This window comes from Scyliorhinus torazame, chromosome 29, assembly GCF_047496885.1.
Source record: "Scyliorhinus torazame isolate Kashiwa2021f chromosome 29, sScyTor2.1, whole genome shotgun sequence".
Lineage (NCBI taxonomy): Eukaryota > Metazoa > Chordata > Chondrichthyes > Carcharhiniformes > Scyliorhinidae > Scyliorhinus > Scyliorhinus torazame.
In genome coordinates this window covers 30,151,634-30,174,538 of record NC_092735.1, presented here as the reverse complement: position 1 = coordinate 30,174,538, position 22,905 = coordinate 30,151,634, and the positions used below count along the sequence as shown (strand labels likewise).

The 22,905-nt window shown below is 51.6% G+C and overlaps 1 protein-coding gene across 1 annotated transcript in view; it reads left to right on the top strand.

The window, feature by feature from the left end:
• The first annotated feature begins 3,068 nt into the window (after positions 1–3,068).
• LOC140403765 (uncharacterized) overlaps positions 3,069–22,905 on the top strand; it is a 37,127-nt gene continuing 17,290 nt past the window's right edge. Inside the window, exons 1-2 of the mRNA XM_072491926.1 lie at positions 3,069–3,245; positions 22,330–22,874. Coding sequence (XP_072348027.1) covers positions 22,382–22,874 — 493 coding nt within the window. The 5' untranslated portion in view covers positions 3,069–3,245; positions 22,330–22,381. The remainder of the gene's footprint in view (positions 3,246–22,329; positions 22,875–22,905) is intronic.

Sequence of the window (22,905 nt, the reverse complement as noted above, 5' to 3'; positions counted from 1 at the left end):
TGGTAATGCTGGAACACCATTGGTAGATATTGTATGTTTCCTATTGGTCAAGCTGTATGGTAGCTCCACCCTGCAAGGTGGGGTATAAGAGCCCGTGCCACCCCAGCAGCCTTCTTTCTGTACCTGTGCTGCTGGGGGAAACATCTAGATTAAAGCCTTCAGTTGGACTACAACCTCGCTTTAGTGGTCATTGATCGTGCATCAAGTATATACATTATACATATATAAATATATGGGATACCACAGGATGAGGAAAATGCAGTACAAGCTGGAACTCTCTGGTACTGCTCCACACTCCAGTCCTGTTTTAAATTCTAGAAGCGAAGTTTGCACCAGTACCAGTCAATACCCAAGTTTTACTATTTTTTCCTTCAGGGAGGAGACATGATTAAGCAGCCATGTAGAATTTGCCAAGGAATCTTTATTGTCATTACTGATTTACAGGGTCCCCATTTGTAGTAGAGGGTAGTGGGCGCCGTGGCGAGTTCTTGCATATCTTTACCTAACTCTATACTGCTTCCCTGAACTCTAGCCGCCTTTCGTACATCACCAGTGGGCAAGACTGTACTCACTCCCAGGTTATGCTCTCAACCCATGACCAGCTCAAATGGGAACAGCGTCCCCTTGTCTGGCTTATCTAAATCCGTCATAACCTTGTGCACCTCTCCCAAATCTCACCTCAACCTCCTTTGTTCCCAAGGAGCTTCTCCAATCCGACCCTTGTGGCTAAAAGCCCGAATCCCACAGGCGCAGAATTCAAGGGGGCAAAATGAGCCAGGGCCTGATCATTGCCCAGCGAGTTCTGCCCATTCCTGCACATGGGATCACAATGGGATTGAGCACAGTTGTGCTAATTGTCACCTCTCCATCTGAACACCTTGTCGATTAAAGTCTCGACTCAGGCAACACTAGTTGAACTATGCAACAACGAAGGGGACAATAAGTTGGGGCACAGTAGGGAAGGTAAATAGTCAATAAAAATGATTATTCCTTTGTGGGATGCTGCTGGACCAGCATTTGTGACCTTCCCTAACGCCCTTGAGCTGAGTGGCTTGTTCTTCGGCCATTGCTGAGAGCAGTTAAGAGTCAACGACATTGCTGTGTCACATGTAGGCCAGACTGGGTGAGGACCGCAGATTTCCTTCCCTAAAGGGACATCAGTGAACCAGATGGATTCTTACAACAGTTGCTGATAGTTGTCACGATCACCATTACCGAGACTAGCTTTATAATTCCAAATGTATTCCTTGAATTCAAATTCCAGTAGCAGAATTTGAACCCCTATCCCCAGAGCATTAAGTCCTATGACTTTGGCATTATTAGCCCAGCAACATTACCACTACACCATCATCTCCCTTATTGCCAGATTTGCTACATCTCGCTCTTAAAAATAAAATAAATCTGCAATCTGCCTCAATCTCAACAATGTGACATCGTAGATCTCATTATGACAGTCAGCACACTTTTCTCCTGCAATGTAAATTGTTGTGATAGTTTGAAATTTGGCATTCTTGTGTTTGCCCTGATGAGTGCCAAATGCAAAGCTTCAGCTACATGCCTCTCTTTGCAGCAATATTGAATTCCCCCGAGGCCCGGACACCTTTAATCTATTAAAATGTTAATGTCAAGCAAGAGGTTGATAAATTCCTACTCTTGAGTAGATGTGATTGGGACAAATCTGGGTCTTAAAGAGTTAACGCTGTTAAAAGCCAGAGTATTACACAGCAGACTAGTCACGTGGCCTGACTGCGCAAACAAGCCTCCATCAGGTGTCTGTCTCCGGGGGGGGGGGGGGGGGGGGGCTAGTGTTGCCATGACGACCGTTGTGCCTCAGTGTTGAGATTTGATATAGGGACAGTTGATGATCCCTTCCGGCTGCCTGTTCCCTGCAGTTTCCCTGCAAGGGACTGCTGGAGATTTATAGCCAAACATTTGCCTTTGAGGGGAAATCTTGGGGGGGGGGGGGGGGGGGGGGGGGATTGCTGGTGGGCACAGAATGGAAACTTGCTTCTGATCGAGAACGGGTCAGGTCGGGACAGAAACTGGTGCCTCCTAGTGGCTGGGTACGGTCTTTTCAGCTACAGCACCAGGACAGGACAATAGGATGGGGGTCAAAGGGGGTATATCTCCCCGGTGTTTCCTGCAGTGAGATCTAAGTCATATGGGTGTCAGCCGGGCCTGAGTCTCACTCTTGTCTCCGTGTCAAGTCCCGACTCCGGAGACCCGAACACAAAATCCAGATGCCAGTGCCGTGGGAGTGCCGCATGGTCGGAGGTGCCACCTTTTGGGATGGAGACACTAAACCAGGGCCTCTTGCCTGCCCTCTCAGATGGCCGGGCCAGGATCTCATTCGGAAGAAGAGCAGGGAAGCTCTCCACGCTGGTCCTATCCTATATTTCTTCCTCTGCTAAACATGACCAAACAGACATCGCAACTTTTGTGGAATCCTTCTGTGCGCAGATCTGCCACATTACAACAGTGACTGCAATTCAAAACCACTTCATTGGGTGTAAAGTGCTTCTTTGGGACATCCCATAGTTGGGAAAGACACCGATGGAAGACAAGTCTCCCTTTCCTCCTTTCTATTATGTTCCAACAGCGATATAACAATATAAATAAAATTTAATGAAAGTTGACACAAATAGAAGATCTTGTAGGTTTGGCAGGTAGAATGGGTTCCAAAGCAGGGGAATATCGAACGCCGCCGATGCTTCAGGCCTCTGAGACTTCGATCGAATTGTAGCCGGGGATTAATGGAGTGAAAATTGCTTTTGTCCAAAGGGATTCAACGTGAAATGTGCTTGTACGATGTCAACAACTTCAGCAGGAAGTCTCCCGTGAAACCTGCCTCATCTTCTGCCACCTTCTGGGTTTCCTGTTAATTAGCTGGTCAGGAGAACTGAGAATTGAACTGAAGTCTTTGAAAGATGCAGTCGGTTAAGGAGTGGGCAAGCCCTCCGAGAGAGCCCCCCCCCCCCCACCCCCCATGCTCGATTTGCCTGCTCCGATCTATTTTCATGTTTTGTGTGCCTCCGTTCTTGGCTCCCTCCTTCATTCCCTCCCCCACCTCATTATCATTCAGCAGGGGAGATGTCAGCTTCTGGATGATGTCATGCTTGCTCAGAATATCAGGGAGGGGCCTGAGACACCTGTAAAAGTGGAAAGTGTCCATTGTTTGAGTGTAAATCACCCACCCCGGCGACTCCTGGGTTTCCACTGCGAGGACGACTCCAGCGCCCCAGAGAGTAAGTAAAGCTTTGTTGAAGAGATTTATCTTGCGTATTTTCAGATTGAAACAGGTACCCAGGTCCGGTTGGGGAGGCTGAGGTTGTTCCCCTTGGAGCAAAGGAGGTCGAGAGGAATTTTGATAACCCTGCAGGAGATTGTGCCAGCTTTAGGTCAGCTACACACACATAAAATAAGCTGGTCCCACCCACTGCAAGGACTGGGGAATGCAGATTTAAGGTTTGGAGCCAGTGAGGTAGTTGGGAGTGGGGGAAATGTGAGGAAGAACATTTGTTTACTCGGTAAGTGGTAATGGCCTGAATCTCACTGCCCACGAGGCTGGTGGAAGCGGAGATGGCCAACGATTTCAAAATGGCATGGAAGCTTGACCCATTGGGAGTGAGCGTTGCAATGTTTTTTTTAAATTAAATATTTTATTGAAAATTTTTGGTCAACCAACACAGTACATTGTGCATCCTTTACACAATATTATAACAACACAAATAACAATGACCTATTTTATAAACAAAAAATGAATAAATAATAAATAACAAAAATGAAAACTAGCCCTAATTGGCAACTGCCTTGTCACAAGTAACACTCTCCAAAAATATAATTTAACAGTCCAATATATAATTATCTGTAGCAACGACCTATACATACTATACAGTATATATTAACAACCCTGAGAGTCCTTCTGGTTCCTCCTCCTCCCCCCCCCACCCCCGATCCTGGGCTGCTGCTGCTGCCTTCTTTTTCCCATTCCGTCTATCTTTCTGCGAGGTATTCGACGAACGGTTGCCACCGCCTGGTGAACCCTTGAGCCGACCCCCTTAGGACGAACTTAATCCGCTCTAGCTTTATAAACCCCGCCATGTCATTTATCCAGGTCTCCACCCCCGGGGGCTTGGCTTCTTTCCACATTAGCAATATCCTGCGCCGGGCTACTAGGGACGCAAAGGCCAAAACATCGGCCTCTCTCGCCTCCTGCACTCCCGGCTCTTGTGCAACCCCAAATATAGCCACCCCCCAGCTTGGTTCGACCCGGACTCCTACTACTTTTGAAAGCACCTTTGTCACCCCCATCCAAAACCCCTGTAGTGCCGGGCATGACCAAAACATATGGGTATGATTCGCTGGGCTTCTCGAGCACCTCGCACACCTATCCTCCACCCCAAAAAATTTACTGAGCCGTGCTCCAGTCATATGTGCCCTGTGTAATACCATAAACTGAATCAGGCTTAGCCTGGCACACGAGGACGATGAGTTTACCCTGCTTAGGGCATCTGCCCACAACCCCTCCTCGATCACCTCCCCCAGCTCTTCTTCCCATTTCCCTTTTAGTTCATCTACCATAGTCTCCCCCTTCGTCCCTCATTTCCCTATATATATCTGACACCTTACCATCCCCCACCCATGTCTTTGAGATCACTCTGTCCTGCACCTCTTGTGTCGGGAGCTGCGGGAATTCCCTCACCTGTTGCCTCGCAAAAGCCCTCAGTTGCATATACCTGAATGCATTCCCTTGGGGCAACCCATATTTCTCGGTCAGCGCTCCCAGACTCGCGAACTTCCCATCCACAAACAGATCTTTCAGTTGCGTTATTCCTGCTCTTTGCCACATTCCATATCCCCCATCCATTCCCGCCCGGGGCAAACCTATGGTTGTTTCTTATCGGGGGACCCCCCCCAAGGCTCCAGCTTTCCCCTATGCCGTCTCCACTGTCCCCAAATCTTCAGTGTAGCCACCACCACCGGGGCTTGTGGTGTAGTTCCTCGGTGAGAACGGCAATGGGGCTGTCACCATAGCCTGTAGGCTAGTCCCCCTACAGGACGCCCTCTCTAATCTCTTCCACGCCGCTCCCTCCTCCTCTCCCATCCACTTACTCACCATTGAAATATTAGCGGCCCAATAATACTCACTTAGGCTCGGTAGTGCCAGCCCCCCCCAGCCCTGCTACGCTGTAAGAATCCCTTCCTCACTCTCGGGGTCTTCCCGGCCCACACAAAACCCATGATGCTCTTTTCAATCCTTTTAAAAAAAGCCTTCGTGATCACCACCGGGAGGCACTGAAACACAAAGAGGAATCTCGGGAGGACCACCATTTTAACCGCCTGCACCCTCCCTGCCAGTGACAGGGATACCATATCCCATCTCTTGAAATCCTCCTCCATCTGTTCCACCAACCGCGTTAAATTTAACCTATGCAATGTGCCCCAATTCTTAGCTATCTGGATCCCCAGGTAACGAAAGTCCCTTGTTACCTTCCTCAACGGTAGGTCCTCTATTTCTCTACTCTGCTCCCCTGGATGCACCACAAACAACTCACTTTTCCCCATGTTCAATTTATACCCTGAAAAATCCCCAAACTCCCCAAGTATCCGCATTATTTCTGGCATCCCCTCCGCCGGGTCCGCCACGTATAGTAGCAAATCGTCCGCATACAAAGATACCCGGTGCTCTTCTCCTCCCCTAAGTACTCCCCTCCACTTCTTGGAACCCCTCAACGCTATCGCCAGGGGCTCAATCGCCAGTGCAAACAATAATGGGGACAGAGGGCATCCCTGCCTTGTCCCTCTATGGAGCCGAAAATATGCAGATCCCCGTCCATTCGTGACCACGCTCACCACTGGGGCCCTATACAACAGCTGCACCCATCTAACATACCCCTCTCCAAAACCAAATCTCCTCAACACCTCCCACTCCACTCTATCAAATGCTTTCTCGGCATCCATCGCCACTACTATCTCCGTTTCTCCCTCTGGTGGGGCCATCATCATTACCCCTAACAACCTCCGTATATTCGTGTTCAGCTGTCTCCCCTTCACAAACCCAGTTTGGTCCTCGTGGACCACCCCCGGGACACATTCCTCTATTCTCATTGCCATTACCTTGGCCATGACCTTGGCATCTACATTTAGGAGGGAAATAGGTCTATAGGACCCGCATTGTAGCGGGTCCTTTTCCTTCTTTAAGAGAAGCGATATCGTTGCTTCAGACATAGTCGGGGGCAGTTGTCCCCTTTCCTTTGCCTCATTAAAGGTCCTCGTCAGTACCGGGGCGAGCAAGTCCACATATTTTCTATAGAATTCGACTGGGAATCCATCCGGTCCCGGGGCCTTTCCCGCCTGCATGCTCCTAATTCCTTTCACCACTTCTTCTACCTCGATCTGTGCTCCCAGTCCCACCCTTTCCTGCTCTTCCACCTTGGGAAATTCCAGCCGATCCAAGAAGCCCATCATTCTCTCCCTCCCATCCGGGGGTTGAGCTTCATATAATTTTTTATAAAATGTCTTGAACACTCCATTCACTCTCTCCGCTCCCCGCTCCATCTCTCCTTCCTCATCCCTCACTCCCCCTATTTCCCTCGCTGCTCCCCTTTTCCTCAATTGGTGTGCCAGCAACCTGCTCGCCTTCTCCCCATATTCGTACTGTACACCCTGTGCCTTCCTCCATTGTGCCTCTGCAGTGCCTGTAGTCAGCAAGTCAAATTCTACATGTAGCCTTTGCCTTTCCCTGTACAGTCCCTCCTCCGGTGCTTCCGCATATTGTCTGTCCACCCTCAAAAGTTCTTGCAGCAACCGCTCCCGTTCCTTACTCTCCTGCTTCCCTTTATGTGCCCTTATTGATATCAGCTCCCCTCTAATCACCGCCTTCAACGCCTCCCAGACCACTCCCACCTGGACCTCCCCATTATCATTGAGTTCCAAGTACTTTTCAATGCACCCCCTCACCCTTAGACACACCCCCTCATCTGCCATTAGTCCCATGTCCATTCTCCAGGGTGGGCGCCCTCCTGTTTCCTCCCCTATCTCCAAGTCCACCCAGTGTGGAGCGTGATCCGAAATGGCTATAGCCGTATACTCCGTTCCCCTCACCTTCGGGATCAATGCCCTACCCAGCACAAAAAAGTCTATTCGCGAGTAGACTTTATGGACATAGGAGAAAAACGAGAACTCCTTACTCCTAGGTCTGCTAAATCTCCACGGGTCTACACCTCCCATCTGCTCCATAAAATCTTTAAGTACCTTGGCTGCTGCCGGCCTCCTTCCAGTCCTGGACTTCGACCTATCCAGCCCTGGTTCCAACACCGTATTAAAATCTCCCCCCATTATCAGCTTTCCCATCTCTAGGTCTGGGATGCGTCCTAGCATCCGCCTCATAAAATTGGCATCATCCCAGTTCGGGGCATATACGTTTACCAAAACCACCGTCTCCCCCTGTAGTTTGCCACTCACCATCACGTATCTGCCCCCGTTATCCGCCACTATAGTCTTTGCCTCGAACATTACCCGCTTCCCCACTAATATAGCCACCCCCCTGTTTTTCGCATCTAGCCCCGAATGGAACACCTGCCCCACCCATCCTTTGCGTAGCCTAACCTGGTCTATCAGTTTCAGGTGCGTTTCCTGTAACATAACCACATCTGCCTTAAGTTTCTTAAGGTGTGCGAGTACCCGTGCCCTCTTTATCGGCCCGTTCAGCCCTCTCACGTTCCACGTGATCAGCCGAGTTGGGGGGCTTCCTACCCCCCCACCCCCTTGTCGATTAGCCATCACCTTTTTCCAGCTCCTCACCCGGTTCCCACGGAGCTGCATCTCCCCCAGGCGGTGCCCCCCCGCCCATCCTCTCCCATACCAGCTCCCCCCTCTCCCCAGCAGCAGCAACCCAGTAATTCCCCCCTCCCACCCCCCCCCCCCCGCTAGTGAGCGTTGCAATGTTAAATGTAATGCAAAAGGTTATGCATTTTGGAAGTTCTAATACAGGTAGGAAATATACAGTGAATGGTAGAACCCTCAAGAGTATTGACAGTCAGAGAGATCTTGGTGTGCAGGCTCACAGGTCACTGAAAGGGGCAACACAGGTGGAGAAGGTAGTCAAGCAGGCATACGGCATGCTTGCCTTCATTGGACGGGGCATTGAGTATAAAAATTGGCAAGTCATGTTGCAGCTGTATAGAACATTAGTTGGGCCACACCTGGAGTATAGTGTTCAGTTCTGGTTGCCACACTACCAGAAGGATGTGGAGGCTTTAGAGAGGGTGCAGAAGAGATTGACCAGGATGTTGCCTGGTATGGAGGGCATTAGCTATGAGGAGAGGTCGAATAAACTTTGTTTGTTCTCACTGAAACTAAGGAGGTTGAGGGGCGACCTGATAGAGGTATACAAAATTATGAGGGGCACAGACAGAGTGGATAGTCAGAGGCTTTTCCCCAGGGTAGAGGGGTCAATTACTAGGGGCGTAGGTTTAAGGTGCGAGGGGCAAGGTTTAGAGGAGATGTACGAGGTAGGTTTTTTACACAGAGGGTAGTGGGTGCCTGGAACTCGCTGCCGGAGGAGATGGTGGAAGCAGGGACGAAAGTGACGTTTAAGGGGCATCTTGACAAATACATGAATAGGATGGGAATAGAAGGATACGGACCCCGGAAGTGTAGAAGATTGTAGTTTAGTCGGGCAGCATGGTCGGCGCAGGCTTGGAGGGCAGAAGGGCCTGTTCCTGTGCTGTACTCTTCTTTGTTCTTTGTCATAGGTGCTGACTTCCGATTGAGACTGAGGCAACCTAGGCTGGTGAGTGGGCCGCACAAGAGGTCCTCCTCCACCTCAGTGGGCCACAAGGTTGAAATTGGGCTTGTTCGCTAACCATGACCCCCATGAATATAATAATAACAATAATCACTTATTGTCACAAAGTAGGCTTCAATTAAGTTACTGTGAAAAGCCCCTAGTCGCCACATTCCGGCGCCTGTTCGGGGAGGCCGATACGGGAATATATTTAATACACGCTGAATATTCCATTAAAAATAAAATTGAGAGTACCCAATTATTTTTTTTCCCCAATTAAGAGGCGATTTAGCGTGGCCAATCCACCTACCCTGCACATCTTTGGGTTGTGGGGGGAGAAACCCACGCAGACACGGGGATCGAACCTGGGACCTCGGCCCGTGAGGCAGCAGTGCTAACCACTGTGCCACCGTGCTGCCCTCGCCTAATATTTCAGAATAAGTTACAGAAAATGCTTAGTCATAATAATAATCTTTATTCGTGTCACAAATAGGCTTACATCCTTCGTATATTAATAGAATCTTCATCAATTTCAAATGGTAAAAAGAAAATAATATTATGTTTTATTTTAAAATGTATTTCATTACAAGCATGGTTACAGTGAACAAACACCCCGGGAAACATACTTCCCAACAATCAACTATACAGTCTGTACAGATTTTTCCTCTTTTTCATCCCCCCCTTCCCCGCGGCGAACAGCCCCTCAAACACGGTCACAAACATCCTCCACCTTTCGGTAAAACCCCCCTGAAGAGGCCCTTAACTCATACTTTGGGCGGGATTCTCCAACACCCCCCCCCCCGCCGGGTCAGAGAATCGCCAGGGGGCGGCGTGAATCCCGCCCCCGCCGGCTGCCGAATTCTCCGGCGGCGGGGATTTGGCCGGGGCGGGAATCGCGCCGTGCCGGTTGGGGGCCGTTGGCAGTGCCCCCACCCCGGCGATTCTCCGGCCCGCAATGGGTCGAGTGGCCGCCCATTTTCGGCCGGTTCCGCCGGCGTATGTTACGACAGGTACTTACCTGGCTGCGCGGGTGGCCTCCGGGGTCCTCGGGGCGGGGGGGGGGGAGCTGGCCCCGGGGGTGCCTCCATGGTAGCCTGGCCTGCGATCGGAGCGCACCGATCCGCGGGCGGGCCTGTGCCGCGGGGGCACTCTATTCCTCCACGCGGGCTGGTGTACCGGTCCGCGATGGCCGGCGCGGAGATAACCCCCCCCTGCTCATGCGCTGGGATGATGCCAGCACACGCTGGAAGCCCTTTGGCGCCAGTTGGCATGGCGCCAAGCCCCTCCCGCGCCGGCCGGCGCAAACCACTCCGGGACCGGCCTAGCCCCTGAAGGTGCGAAGCATTCCTCACCTTTGGGGTGGCCCGCCCCGCCGGTTTCTGAAGAATCCCACCCTTTATCTTCTCTAATCACAGGAAGTCGTACAGGTCACGCAACCAAGCCACTACCCCCGGCGGCGATGCCGACCGCCACTCCAGCAAAATTCGCCGCCGTGCAACCAGAGAGGCGAAGGCCAAGACATCGGCCTTCCTCCTCTCCATGAGCTCCGGCTTCTCTGAAACCCCAAATATCGCCACCAAAGGGTCCGGGTCCACTTCCTCCTCCACTATCCTGGCTGAGACCGTGAACACTCCCGCCCAGAATCTTCCCAATTTTTCTTTTTTTTAAAAATATGTTTATTCAAATTTTCCAACAAAATTTTTAACAAACCCCCCTCCCCCCATAACAAAAGGAAAGAAACACAAACACAACAGTCAAAATTATACAAAACTTATACATTGGGTTTCCCCATATACAGTAACCCCCCCATATGACATTCAAAGGTACTGTAGGGAAGCCCCCCCCACCCACCCGAGTTCCCCCCCGAAAGAGAGCCCCCCCCTCCCCCCCAACCTTGGGTTGCTGCTGCTGCTGACCTCCTCCTAACGCTCCGCGAGATAGTCTAGGAACGGTTGCCACCACCTGAAGAATCCCTGCACAGACCCTCGTAAGGCAAACTTTATCCTCTCCAGCTTAATGAACCCTGCCATGTCATTGATCCAAGCTTCCACACTGGGGGGCTTCGCGTCCTTCTATAATAGCAAGATCCTCCGCCGGGCTACCAGGGACGCAAAGGCCAGAATACCGGCCTCTTTCGCCTCCTGCACTCCCGGCTCGTCCGATACCCCAAATAATGCCAATCCCCAGCTCGGCTTGACCCGGGCGTTCACCACCTTGGACATAGTCCTCACGAAACCCCTCCAAAACCCATCCAGCGCCGGGCATGACCAGAACATGTGGATGCGATTCGCCGGGCTTCCCCAGCACCTCCCACATCTATCCTCCACCCCAAAGAACCCACTCAACCTCGCCCCTGTCATATGCGCTCTGTGAACAACTTTAAACTATTAGGCTGAGCCTGGCGTAAGAGGAGGAAATATTAACCCTACTCAGGGCATCAGCCCACGGACCCTCATCTATCTCCTCCCCAAGCTCCTCCTCCCACTTGCCCTTCAACTCCTCCACCGAGGCCTCCTCCTCTTCTTTCAGCTCCTGGTAGATCGCCGAAACCCTGCCTTCTCCAACCCATACACCCGAAATCACCCTGTCCTGAGTCCCCTGTGCCGGGAGCAGCGGGAATTCCCTCACCTGCCGCCTCACAAACGCCCTCACTTGCATATACCTGAAAGCATTTCCCGGGGGTAACCCAGACTTCTCTAACGCCCCTAGGCTCGCAAACGTCCCATCTATAGACAGGTCCCCCAATCTTCTAATCCATGCCTGATGCCAACCCCGAAAACCCCCATCCATCCTTCCCGGGACGAACCGATGGTTCTCCCGAATCGGGGACCAAACCGAGGCTCCCACCTCGCCCCTGTGTCGTCTCCACTGCCCCCAGATCTTCAACGTCGCCGCCACCACCGGACACGTGGTGTACCTTGTCGGCGAGAGCGGCAGCGGTGCCGTCGCCAGCGCCCTCAGGCTCGTGCCCACACAGGACGCCATCTCTAACCTCTTCCACGCCACCCCCTCTCCCTCCATTACCCACTTACGGATCATCGCCACATTGGCCGCCCAATAATAGCCGCACAAATTCGGCAGAGCCAGCCCTCCATGTCCCTGCTTACCTCCAGAAACACCTCTTTACCCTCGGGGCCTTATTTGCCCACACAAAACCCATGATGCTCCTACCTACCCGTTTGAAAAAGGCCTTGGGAATCATAATGGGAAGGCACTGGAACACAAAGAGAAACCTCGGGAGGACCGTCATTTTTACCGACTGCTCCCTGCCCACTAGCGAGAGTGGCAGCATATCCCATCTTCTGAAATCCTCCTCCATCTGCTCCACCAACCGCGTCAAATTGAGCTTGTGCAGGGCCCCCCAACTCCCAGCCACCTGGATCCCCAGGTACCGAAAGCTCCTTTCCGCCTCTTCAACGGCAGCTCGTCTATCCCCCTTCCCTGGTCCCCTGAATGCACCACAAAGAGCTCACTTTTCCCTACATTGAGCTTATATCCCGAGAAGTCCCCAAACTCCCTTAGGATCCGCATGACCTCCGCCATCCCCCCCCACTGGATCTGCCACATACAGCAACAGGTCGTCCGCATACAGCGACACTCGATGCTCCTCTCCCCCTCGGACCACCCCCCTCCATTTCCTGGACTCCCTTAGTGCCATGGCCAGAGTTTCAATTGCCAATGCAAACAGCAAGGGGGACAGGGGGCACCCTTGCCTCGTCCCTCGGTGCAGCCGAAAGTACTCCGACCTCCGCCAATTCGTAGCCACACTCGCTACCGGGGCTCTATATAGCAACCTGACTCAGCTGATGAACCCCTCCCCGAACCCAAACCTCCGCAGCACTTCCCAAAGATACTCCCACTTCACCTGGTCGAAGGCCTTCTCCGCGTCCATAGCTGCCACTATCTCCGCTTCTCCCTGCCCCAAGGGCATCATAATCACATTGAGGAGCCTTCGCACATTAGTGTTTAGCTGCCTGCCCTTTACGAATCCCGTCTGATCTTCATGAATCACCCCCGGGACACAGTCCTCAATCCTCGTAGCCAGCACTTTTGCCAGCAACTTAGCATCCACATTGAGGAGCGAGATCGGTCTATACATTGCAGTGGGTCCTTGTCCCGCTTCAGGATCAGAGAGATCAGCGCCCCGGACATTGTCAGGGGCAGGGTCCCCCCCTCCCTTGCCTTATTAAAAGTCCTCATTAGCAACGGGCCTAGCAGGTCCACGTATTTCCTGTCAAACTCGACTGGGAACCCATCTGGCCCCGGGGCCTTCCCCGCCTGCATGCTCCCCAATCCTTTAACCAGCTCCTCCAGCCCAATTGGCGCCCCTAAACTAGCCACCTCCTGCTCCTCCACCCTCGGGAACCTCAGCTGATCCAAAAATCGTCGCATCCCCTCTTCCCCCGCTGGGGGTTCAGATCTGTACAGATCCCCATAGAAGTCCCTAAATACCTTATTTATCCTCACCGCACTCCGCACACTATTCCCCCCGCTATCCTTAACTCCACCTATCTCCCTCGCTGCCTCCCTCTTACGAAGCTGGTGTGCCAGCATCCGACTCGCCTTCTCCCCATACTCATATGTCGCCCCCTGCGCTTTCCTCCACTGTGCCCCTGCTTTCCCTGTGGTCAACAGGTCGAACTCCGTCTGGAGGTTCCGCCGCTCCCTGAGTAGCCCCTCCTCGGGGGCCTCTGCATACCTCCTGTCTACCCTTAAGATCTCCCCCACCAACCTCTCCCTCTCCCTCCCCTCTCTCTTCTCCCTGTGGGCCCTGATGGAGATCAGCTCTCCCCTGACCACCGCCTTCAGCGCCTCCCAGACTACCCCCACCTGCACCTCCCCGTTGTCGTTGGCCTCCAAATATCTTTCAATACACCCCTACACCCGCCCGCTCACCCCCTCATCCGCCAACAGTCCCACATTGAGGCGCCACAGCGGGTGCTGGTCCCTCTCCTCCCCCAACTCCAGCTCCACCCAATGCGGGGCGTGGTCCGAGATGGCTATTGCCGAATATTCCGTTCCCTCCACTTTCCGGATTAGCGCCCTACTCAAAATTTAAAACTCTATCCGGGAGTAGGCTCTATGGACATGGGAAAAGAATGAAAATTCCCTGGCCAGCGGCCTGACAAACCTCCATGGATCCACTCCCCCCATCGGGTCCATAAACCCCCTAAGCACCTTGGCCGCAGCCGGCCTCTTACCCGTCCTGGACCTAGAGCGATCCAGTGCTGGGTCCAGCACCGTGTTGAAATCCCCCCCCCCCCCCCCCCCCCCCCGCCCATTATTAAGCTTCCTACCTCCAGATCCGCAATCCGACCCAGCATGCGTTTCATAAATCCGGCATCATCCCAGTTCGGGGCATATACATTTACCAGTACCACCTGCACCCCCTGCAACCTACCGCTCACCATCACATATCGATCTCCATTATCCACTACAATATTCATTGCCTCAAACGACACCCGCTTCCCCACCAGTATTGCAACCCCTCTGTTCTTCGCATCCAGCCCTGAATGAAAGACCTGCTCTACCCATCCCTTTCTCAGCCTAACCTGATCTGCCACCTTCAGATGTGTCTCCTGGAGCATAACCATGTCTGCCTTCAGTCCCTTTAAGTGCGGGAACACCCGGGCCCTCTTGGCCGGCCCGTTCAGGCCCCTCACAGTCCAAGTTACCAGCCGGATTGGGGGGCTGCTCAGCTGCCGCCGCCCCCCTGCCCCCTCCCCCCCTCCCCCCCGGCCGACTAGCCATCTCCTTTTCTAGGCCAGCCATGTGCCCGCGCCTCCGCACCCTCCAGTCCCCCAGACGTCGGACCCCCGCCCCGACCACCTCTCCTACTTCCAGCTCCCCTTTGGCCAATGCAGCAGCAACCCTGTCCCCCCCCCCCCTCCCCCCGCTAGATCCACATCTAGCCCTTTTGCTCCCCCCATAACACTCCCTTACGTCAGCTGACTCCTGCTGACCCCGGCCTCTCCCGCCATTCCATTGACCCCCCCCCCCCCCAGTGTGAGAATTCCCCCTCCCCCTCCCTGGCAATCAGTGTGCGCTCCTCTCCAACACCGCCCCCCACCCTTCCCCCTCCGGCCCCCACCCCCGTCCTTCCCTAGCGCGGGAAAAAGCCCGCACTTTCCTGAGCCGGTCCCGCCCCCTCTGGCGCAGCTCCTTTTGCGGCCTTACCCCAATTCCCCATCCCCCAGCTCACTTCTTAGCCACCTCTGCATTCCAGTCCTGGTAGATTCGGATCTCCGTGTTCTCCCACCTGCTGCTCCGCTCCTTCTTGGCCCATCTCAAGACACACTCTCTGTCCATAAAGCGGTGGAACCTCACCACTACAGCACTTGGTGGCTGGTTGGCCTTGAGTCTCCTTGCCAGGACCCGGTGAGCCCCATCTCGCTCCAGGGGCCTCGGGAAGGCTCCCGCGCCCATCAGCGAATTGAGCATCGTGCTCATATATGCCCCGGCATCGGGCCCCTCCACTCCTTCAGGGAGACACAGAATCCGAAGATTCTTCCTCCTCGACCTATTCTCCAGGTCCTTAAATCTTTCCGCCCACGTCTTGTGCAGCGCCTCGTGCGCCTCCACCTTCACCGCCAGGCCCAAGATAGCATCCTCGTTCTCCGAGGCGTTTTGCTGCACCTCTCGGATCGCTGCCCCTTGGGGCGTCTGGGTCTCCACTAGCTTCTCAATCGCCGCCTTCATTGGCGCCAGCATTTCGGTTTTCAGCTCCTCAAAGCAGCGTCTAAGAAACCCCTGCTGCTCCTGCGACCACTGCGCCCACGCTGCTTGGTCTCCACCCGCCGCCATCTTGTTTTTTCTCCCCCTCACTTTTCGCTGCTCCAAGATCACTTTTTTCACCGCTCCACTCCTGGTCCAATCCATATACTGTTGGGGGTTCCTTGCTGTCACCTTCCCACACTGGAATCCATCGAACAATTCCCGTTGGGGCCCCTCTAGAGAGCCCCAAAGTCCGTTCCCGGTGGGAGCTGCCGAACGTGCGACCTACCTAGGCATAGCCGCAACCGGAAGTCCCCAATTTTTCACAACCCCAAAACATGTGCGCGTGATTCACTGGCCCCCGCCCACACCTCTCACACTCATCTGCTACTCCCTGAAAGAATCCATTCATTCTCGCTCGAGTCATATGCACCCTGTGCCCCACCGCAAGCTGTATCAGGCTCATCCTTGCACATGAGGAGGTCCCGTTTACTAATATTTATGTTTCAATCGGACACAGAGGAAGTGCAAGGCTCTCACAGTCGTTGGGCTTGGGATTCTCCGGTCTCGTCCGTGGCGGGGCCCTTTGCCCGCGAGAACGGAACATTTGGCGCTCCAGCCAAAACTCCGTTCACTCTCCGCGACACTGGAGAATCCCAGCCGCGAACGAGGACGGAAGGCTCTGGCCAGCGTGCGCCATCGGCACGCGCCTCACCACACTCACCCTCAGTTTATTCGTCGGTAGAAAAGAAAATGACACAATGGAAACCGGTGGAATGTGGCAACGGCGTGCGTGGGCAACGGTGAAAAAAAGGAGCCGCAATCAGAACCCTGATGAGTCGCATGTGGCCCCCGGGACTGCGGGTCACCCACTGCTATCTTAAACTGTTAATCTGTCAGCTCAGACAGGTCGACACAAAAGATCGAACCTCTATAATCACGATCAAGATAATTGGGAGGGGGGGGGGGTACGTTTCTCACCAGTGCCCTGGGCCAGCATTTATCCCTCAATTAACATCGCTAGAAATGGACCAACTGGTCAGAACTACCGATATTGAGAGCTTGTTGCGTGCACATATTGGCTGGCGTGCGTCCTAACGCTCACACTACAGAACCATGCCACTGGCTGTAAACCATTTGGGGCTGCCATGGGTCACCATTGCGGTGAATGTAGGAAATTTTAATCTATATTGTATTATGTGCTTGTTGCAGCAATGTTATTAAAAGAACTTAGTTTAGGGTGCCGAGGACCCGGGTTCGACCCCGGCCCCGGGTCACTGTCCGTATGGTGTTTGCACATTCTCCCCGTGTCTGCGTGGGCCTCACCCCCACAACCCAAAGATGTGCAGGGTAGATGTGTTGGTCATGCTAAATTACCCCTTAGTTTGAAAGAAAATAATTCCGTTTAAGGCATCCACTATTATAACTGTGATTAAGGAGTTATCAGCTAGGCAGGCTGTGATGTCACTCATGAATCTGGTTTTGAGTTTCTTTTTCAGCCCTGCCCCGTGTCTGTTGTTTTCAGTTTTATTTTGAGGGGCTCTGCTCTGGATTCTGAGGAAAGGTGTGTTTCTGAGGCTGACATCTGAAAGCTTCCCAACCAAGGACTTTGTACATAAATCTGTAAGCGACTGAGTGTTAACTGTATTAATTAGTGGCATTTGACTAAAGTGTGGGGATTTTGTTTAATTGAAACTTTAGAAGTAGATAGGAAAGTAACCTCAAAGACCTATCTTTATTTTTTGAAATATTTAACTGTTAATTGAAAGGCTGTTTTTTTCCTTCAATGTTAATGGGGGTAATCCTGTGGTTAATAATGAAGTTTGTTTGAATATAAAAGACCCCTAGTTGTCCGTGGAATCCCTCCTGAAGTGACGTATCCTATCCTCACAGTTTGAAAATTGAAAAATTGTTGGGGTCATCTCCGGTTTCCTAATATAAATTGGGGTCTGGTCTGGGTACCGTAACAAAACTTGGGGCTCGTCCAGGATTAAAAAGTATAATTCGCAGGTTGCCCTGGGATTGTTGAATTTAAAGATAGTGAGCGTGAGGAACTGGTACTTTCTTTTGGGTGTTGCATTCTGCCAGTTCAAATAGGGTGTTACTGGTGGAAATGCCTCTTTCCGTGGCTAAGATATTTTTGTGTGTGGAAGAGGTCAGTCGGAATGGTTTGCAAAGGATGATTAAAACAAAGCTTTTGGATTTGGCGAACAAGCTGCAGTTGACTTTACCTGGAGAGGCAAGGAAGGTAGAAATAACTACAGCAACAGCTCAGCATTTAAATTCGCCAGAGACACAGTCTGAAGCTTTGGAATTGGCTAAAATTCAATTACAAATGGAAAAGCTTGAAAGAAAGAGAGAGAAAGGCAATGACCGAAGCAAAAGAAAGAGAAGAGAGCGGGGCAATGGCAAGAGAATAGAGTAGAGAGATGTGAACTTCCCAAAATTGAAATGAAGGAGAGCGAGTTGGAAAGGAAAAGAGAATATCAACTCAAAACATTGGATTTAAGAGCAGCAGTTTAGGAAAGGAAGGATTAACACTTTCTAATCAAAAGCCTAGCAGGGATATGTTTAAATATATTTAAGCACTACCAAGGTTTGACAAGGAAGATGTAGAAGCCTTTTTTAAAAAGTTCACATTTGAGAAAGTAGCTAAACAGTTGAATTATGTCGTTTGGAATGAAGAATTCTCCAGCAACATTCCAAAGACTAACCGACAAGGTAATTTCCAGACTAAAGAATTGTGCAATGTACATAGACGCTCTGATGGCGTTCAGTCAAACGTGGAAGGAACATTTAAAGGAATTGTTTGTTTGACTACAGGGGGGCTGGCTTGGTGGTAAACGTGGCTCAAAGCGATGTTTGCGCAAGATCAAGGCGCATTCTTAGGCCTTACAGTTGGACATGGCGGCATCGTTGCTCCACTGACTGAACCTCGGAATGAGCTCAGGAAATATCAATGGACGTCAGAATGTCAGGAGGAATTCAACAATCTGAAAATTGCGTTAACCACTGCATCAGTTTTGGCAACACCGAGTTATGCCAAGCAATTTAAGGTGACTAATAAGGGGATCAGGGATTATGGGGAGAAGGCAGGAGAATGGGGATCAGAAAAATTCAATCAGTCATGATTGGATGGTGGAGCTGACTTGATGGGCCGAATGGCCTAATTCTGCTCCTACGTCTTATGGTCTTGTGGTGACAGCTGATGCGAGCGATGTGGGTACTGATGCTGTACTGTTACAATAGAATTCCTACAGTGCAGAAGGAGGTAATTTAGCCCATCAAGTCCGCATTGACCCTTTGAAAGAGCACCCTACCTAGGCCGTCTCCCCCACCCTCTCCCCGTAATCCCATAACCCCATAATCCCATAACCCCACCTGTACATCTTTGGACACTAAGGGGCAATCTAGCAATCCATCTAACCTGCACATCTTTGGACTGTGGGAGGAAACCGGAGCAGCCGGAGGAAACCCACGCAGACACGGGGAGAACGTGCAGACTCCGCACACAGACAGTCACCCGATGCTGGAATTGAACCCAGCTCCCTGGCGCTGTGAAGTCGCAGAGCTAATACTGTGCTACCTTGTTTAATAAGACGATGGCAGCATAGAAAACTATTCAATAAATATTTGACTAGCAAGAAGGAGACATTGAGTTTAGTATTGGTGGTGCAACATTCTGACATTTATGTTGCCAACAATTCATCCGAGACAATTGTTTATTCAAACCACAATTCATCAAAGATTTTGGAGAAGTTTAAAAATCAAATGCAAGACTATTTAGATAGTATTTATTGCTACAACCATTTGACTTGAAAATTGTGCATGCAGCAGGAAGAGAAAACATGATTGCAGATGCATTATTATGACTTTAAGTTGTAAGAAGGGTGGAATTTTCAAAGTTGGAAAAGAAAGACTGAAATGGGTGATACTAATTTTGCATGCCTAAATTTTTATTTTTTTTGAAAATAAATTTAGAGTACCCAATTCATTTTTTCCAATTAAGGAGTAATTTATCATGGCCAATTCACCTACCCTGCACATCTTTGGGTTGTGGGGGCGAAACCCACGCAGACACGGGGAGAATGTACAAACTGCACACGGACAGTGACCCAGAGCCGGAATCGAACCTGAGACCTCGGCGCCGTGAAGCAGCAGTGCTAACCACTGCGGCACCGTGCTGCCCAAATTTGCATGCCTAAATATAATAAGATATGTATCCTATAGAGTACTAGTAGTGTTTAAAGTTCAAAGGTTTTGGGGAAATGAAGCCACTCTTTATATTCCAAAAGAGAAAATGCTGAAAAATCTCGGCAGGTCTGGCAGCATCTGTAGGGAGAGAAAAGAGCGAACGTTTTGAGTCCAGGTGACCCTTTGTCAAAGCTCTTTCCAAGCTTTGACAAAGGGTCATCTGGACTCGAAACGTTAGCTCTTTTCTCTCCCTACAGATGCTGCCAGACCTGCTGAGTTTTTCCAGCATTTTCTCTTTTGGTTTCAGATTCCAGCATCCACAGTAATTTGCTTTTATCCACCTTTTATATTGCTGGTCTGTTTTCTTTTAAGGGGGAGGTGTGATGAATGTAGAACATTTATATATGTTGTATTTTGTGTCTGTTGCATTAATGTTATTAAAAGAACTTGGGTTAAGGTATACAGATTATGTGCGAATTATCCGGTCCCCCAGCCACATGTTTCTCAGTGACGTGCCATCCACCGGTGATGGGAGCATCTCTTCCCACCGCTTGTCAATGGGATTTCCCACTGAAGCCACCCCATGTCGGCAAACCCGTGGGCTTGTGTACACTGCCGGGGGAAAGAGAATCCCAATGACCGGAGAATTCTGGCCTGTGTGTCGGCTATAACTGTGATTAATAGGATAACAGCTAAACAGGCTGTGATCTCACAAATGGGAGGGGCTGAATCTGGTTTTGAGTTTCCTTTTCAGCCCTGCCCTGGTTCTATTATTTTAATTTTTATTTTTAGGACTCTGCCCTGGATTCTGAGGGAAGGTGGTGTTTTTCCCAGGCTGACTTCTGAAAGCTTCCCACCCAAGGGGCGGGATTCCCTCAGCCCGGGGCCGGTCTGGAGAATTGCCGCGACCGGCGCGAATCACTCCAGGCTGCCCCGACGCCGGGACGCGATTCTCAGCAGAATGGAGAATCGGCGTGGTCAGCGCGGCGCTGGTCAGGGGCCGCTGTCCGCAGAACCCCCCCCCCCGCCGATTCTCAGCCTGGGATGGGCCGAGCGGCCGTAGCAAAAAACTCGAGTACCGCCGGCGCTGTTCTAACCTGCTCTCAGCCGGTGGGACCTCAGCATGGAAGGGTCTGGGGGCAGCCTGTGGGGAGTGGAGGGGGGCGGGGTCCGACCCCGGGGGGGGGGGGGGGCCTCCATTGTGGCCTGGCCCGGGATCGGGGCCCACCGATCGGCGGGCCAGCCTCTCATGCTGGGGGCCTCCTTTCTTCCGCGCCGGCCCCTGTAGCCCTACGCCATGTTGCGTCGGGGCCGGTGCGGAAAAGAGAGCCACTGCGCATGTGCGCGTTGGCGCCGGTGCCACTGCGCTGCAGCATCCAGTTGATGCCGGGATCTGCAGCTGGAGCGGCAAGGGTCGCTCCAGTGCCATGTTGCCCCCCTGTAGAGGCCAGAATTGCTGATCCTGAGGCTACGTTGACGCCGTCGGGAAACGCGACGGCGTTTCCAACGGTGTCAACACTTAGCCTCAGGATCACAGAATCCCGCCCAAGGACTTTGTGAATAAATCTGTAAGCCACTGAGTGTTAACTTTATTAGTAAGTGACATTTGACCAGTGTGCGTGGGTTTTTCTTAATTGAAATTTTAGAAATAGACGGGAAATTAACCACAAAGACCTTTATTCCGTTTTTTAAAGAACTGCTTAACTACTAATTGAAAACCTGTCTTTTTTTTGGATGTTAGTGGGGTTAACCCTGTGTTAAGAATGAAGTTTGTTTGAATATAAAAGATCCCCAGATGTTCATGGAATCACCCCTGGAGTGAAGTATCCTTTTCCCACAGTTTACAATACAAATAATTGTTGGGGTCTTGTCCGGTTTCCTAATATAAATTGGGGTCTGGTCTGGGTGTTGGTGAGACCACATCTGGAGTATTGTATCCAGTTTTGGTCTCCTTATTTGAGGAAGGATGTGGTGGCATTGGGGGCAGTTCAGAGGAGATTCACCAGATTGAACCTGGGGATGAAAGGTTTGCTGTATGAGGAAAGATTGAACAATTTGGGCTTAAACTCGCTGGGGTTTAGAAGAATGAGAGGGGACCTGATCGGGGTGTAGAAAATACTAAGAGGGATTGATAAAATCAACGTCGGCCAAATGTTTCCCCTTATGGGTCAATCTAGAACGAGAGGCCACAGATATAGGTTGAGGGACAGTAGATTTAAAACTGAGATGAGGAGGAACTACTTCGCGAAGGGCAGGGGGGCGAATCTCTGGAACTCGCCGCCCCACGGTGCGGTGGAGTCTGAATCATTAAATGGTTTCAAGAAGGAGATATATATATTTCTGATTTTAAAACATGGGTTAAAGGGATATGGGGAACAGACAGGCAGGTGGATTAGAAACCAGAAAGAGATCGGCCTTGATCTGATTGACTGGCTGAGCAGGCTCGAAGTGATGAATTGCCGACTTCTGCTCCTAATTCCTATGTTCCTATAGTAACACGATAGAAATGCTGGTTTAGTCATTAGTCATGGAATTCATTAATTTCTCAGATCTGAGGCAAAAATTGCGATATGGAGTGTTCTGCCAAGAGAATAATTCAGACTATTATTCTGTCTTGTCTTTCCCCATATTAGTCTCTCAAGGGAAGGCACCAGAGGATTGAGATTGAGGTATAGCAATAGCACAATGAGTCCTTTTGTGCATTTGCTCACCGTTACATTCCTGTGGAGCTTTCACACTGCATCCGTGGCCCAGTCAACTGATTACTCCACCCTGACAATGTTCTTCGCCATCAACACCACCGTCCACTCCACTTTAAGAGCATCCACCAAAGCCTCGGACAACGAAAGCACGACGCCGGACCCAGCTGAGACCGACCCAACCAACGCTACCGTTCCTCTCAATGGCTCCTCGACCGCTCCAAGTGAGACGTCGCCCGAAGGCGGGGTCCACGCCACTCCCTCAATGGGACCAGCCGGAGCTTCTGAGAACGGGACGGAGAACACCGTGGGGCCCCTCAGCTCGACGGCCGAGCGACGGCCTACTGCATCTCCTCAGGGACCCCGGGAGACTCAATCGTCCCCTTCCCCGTCGGGGAGACCTGGTGTCCCCTCACCTCCGCTGACGGAAACGCCGGCAAGTACCACCCGGACTTGTTGTGAAGCTCCCGCCCTTTCAGGTAAATGAAGCCATTTTAGTTTGGCTGCTAT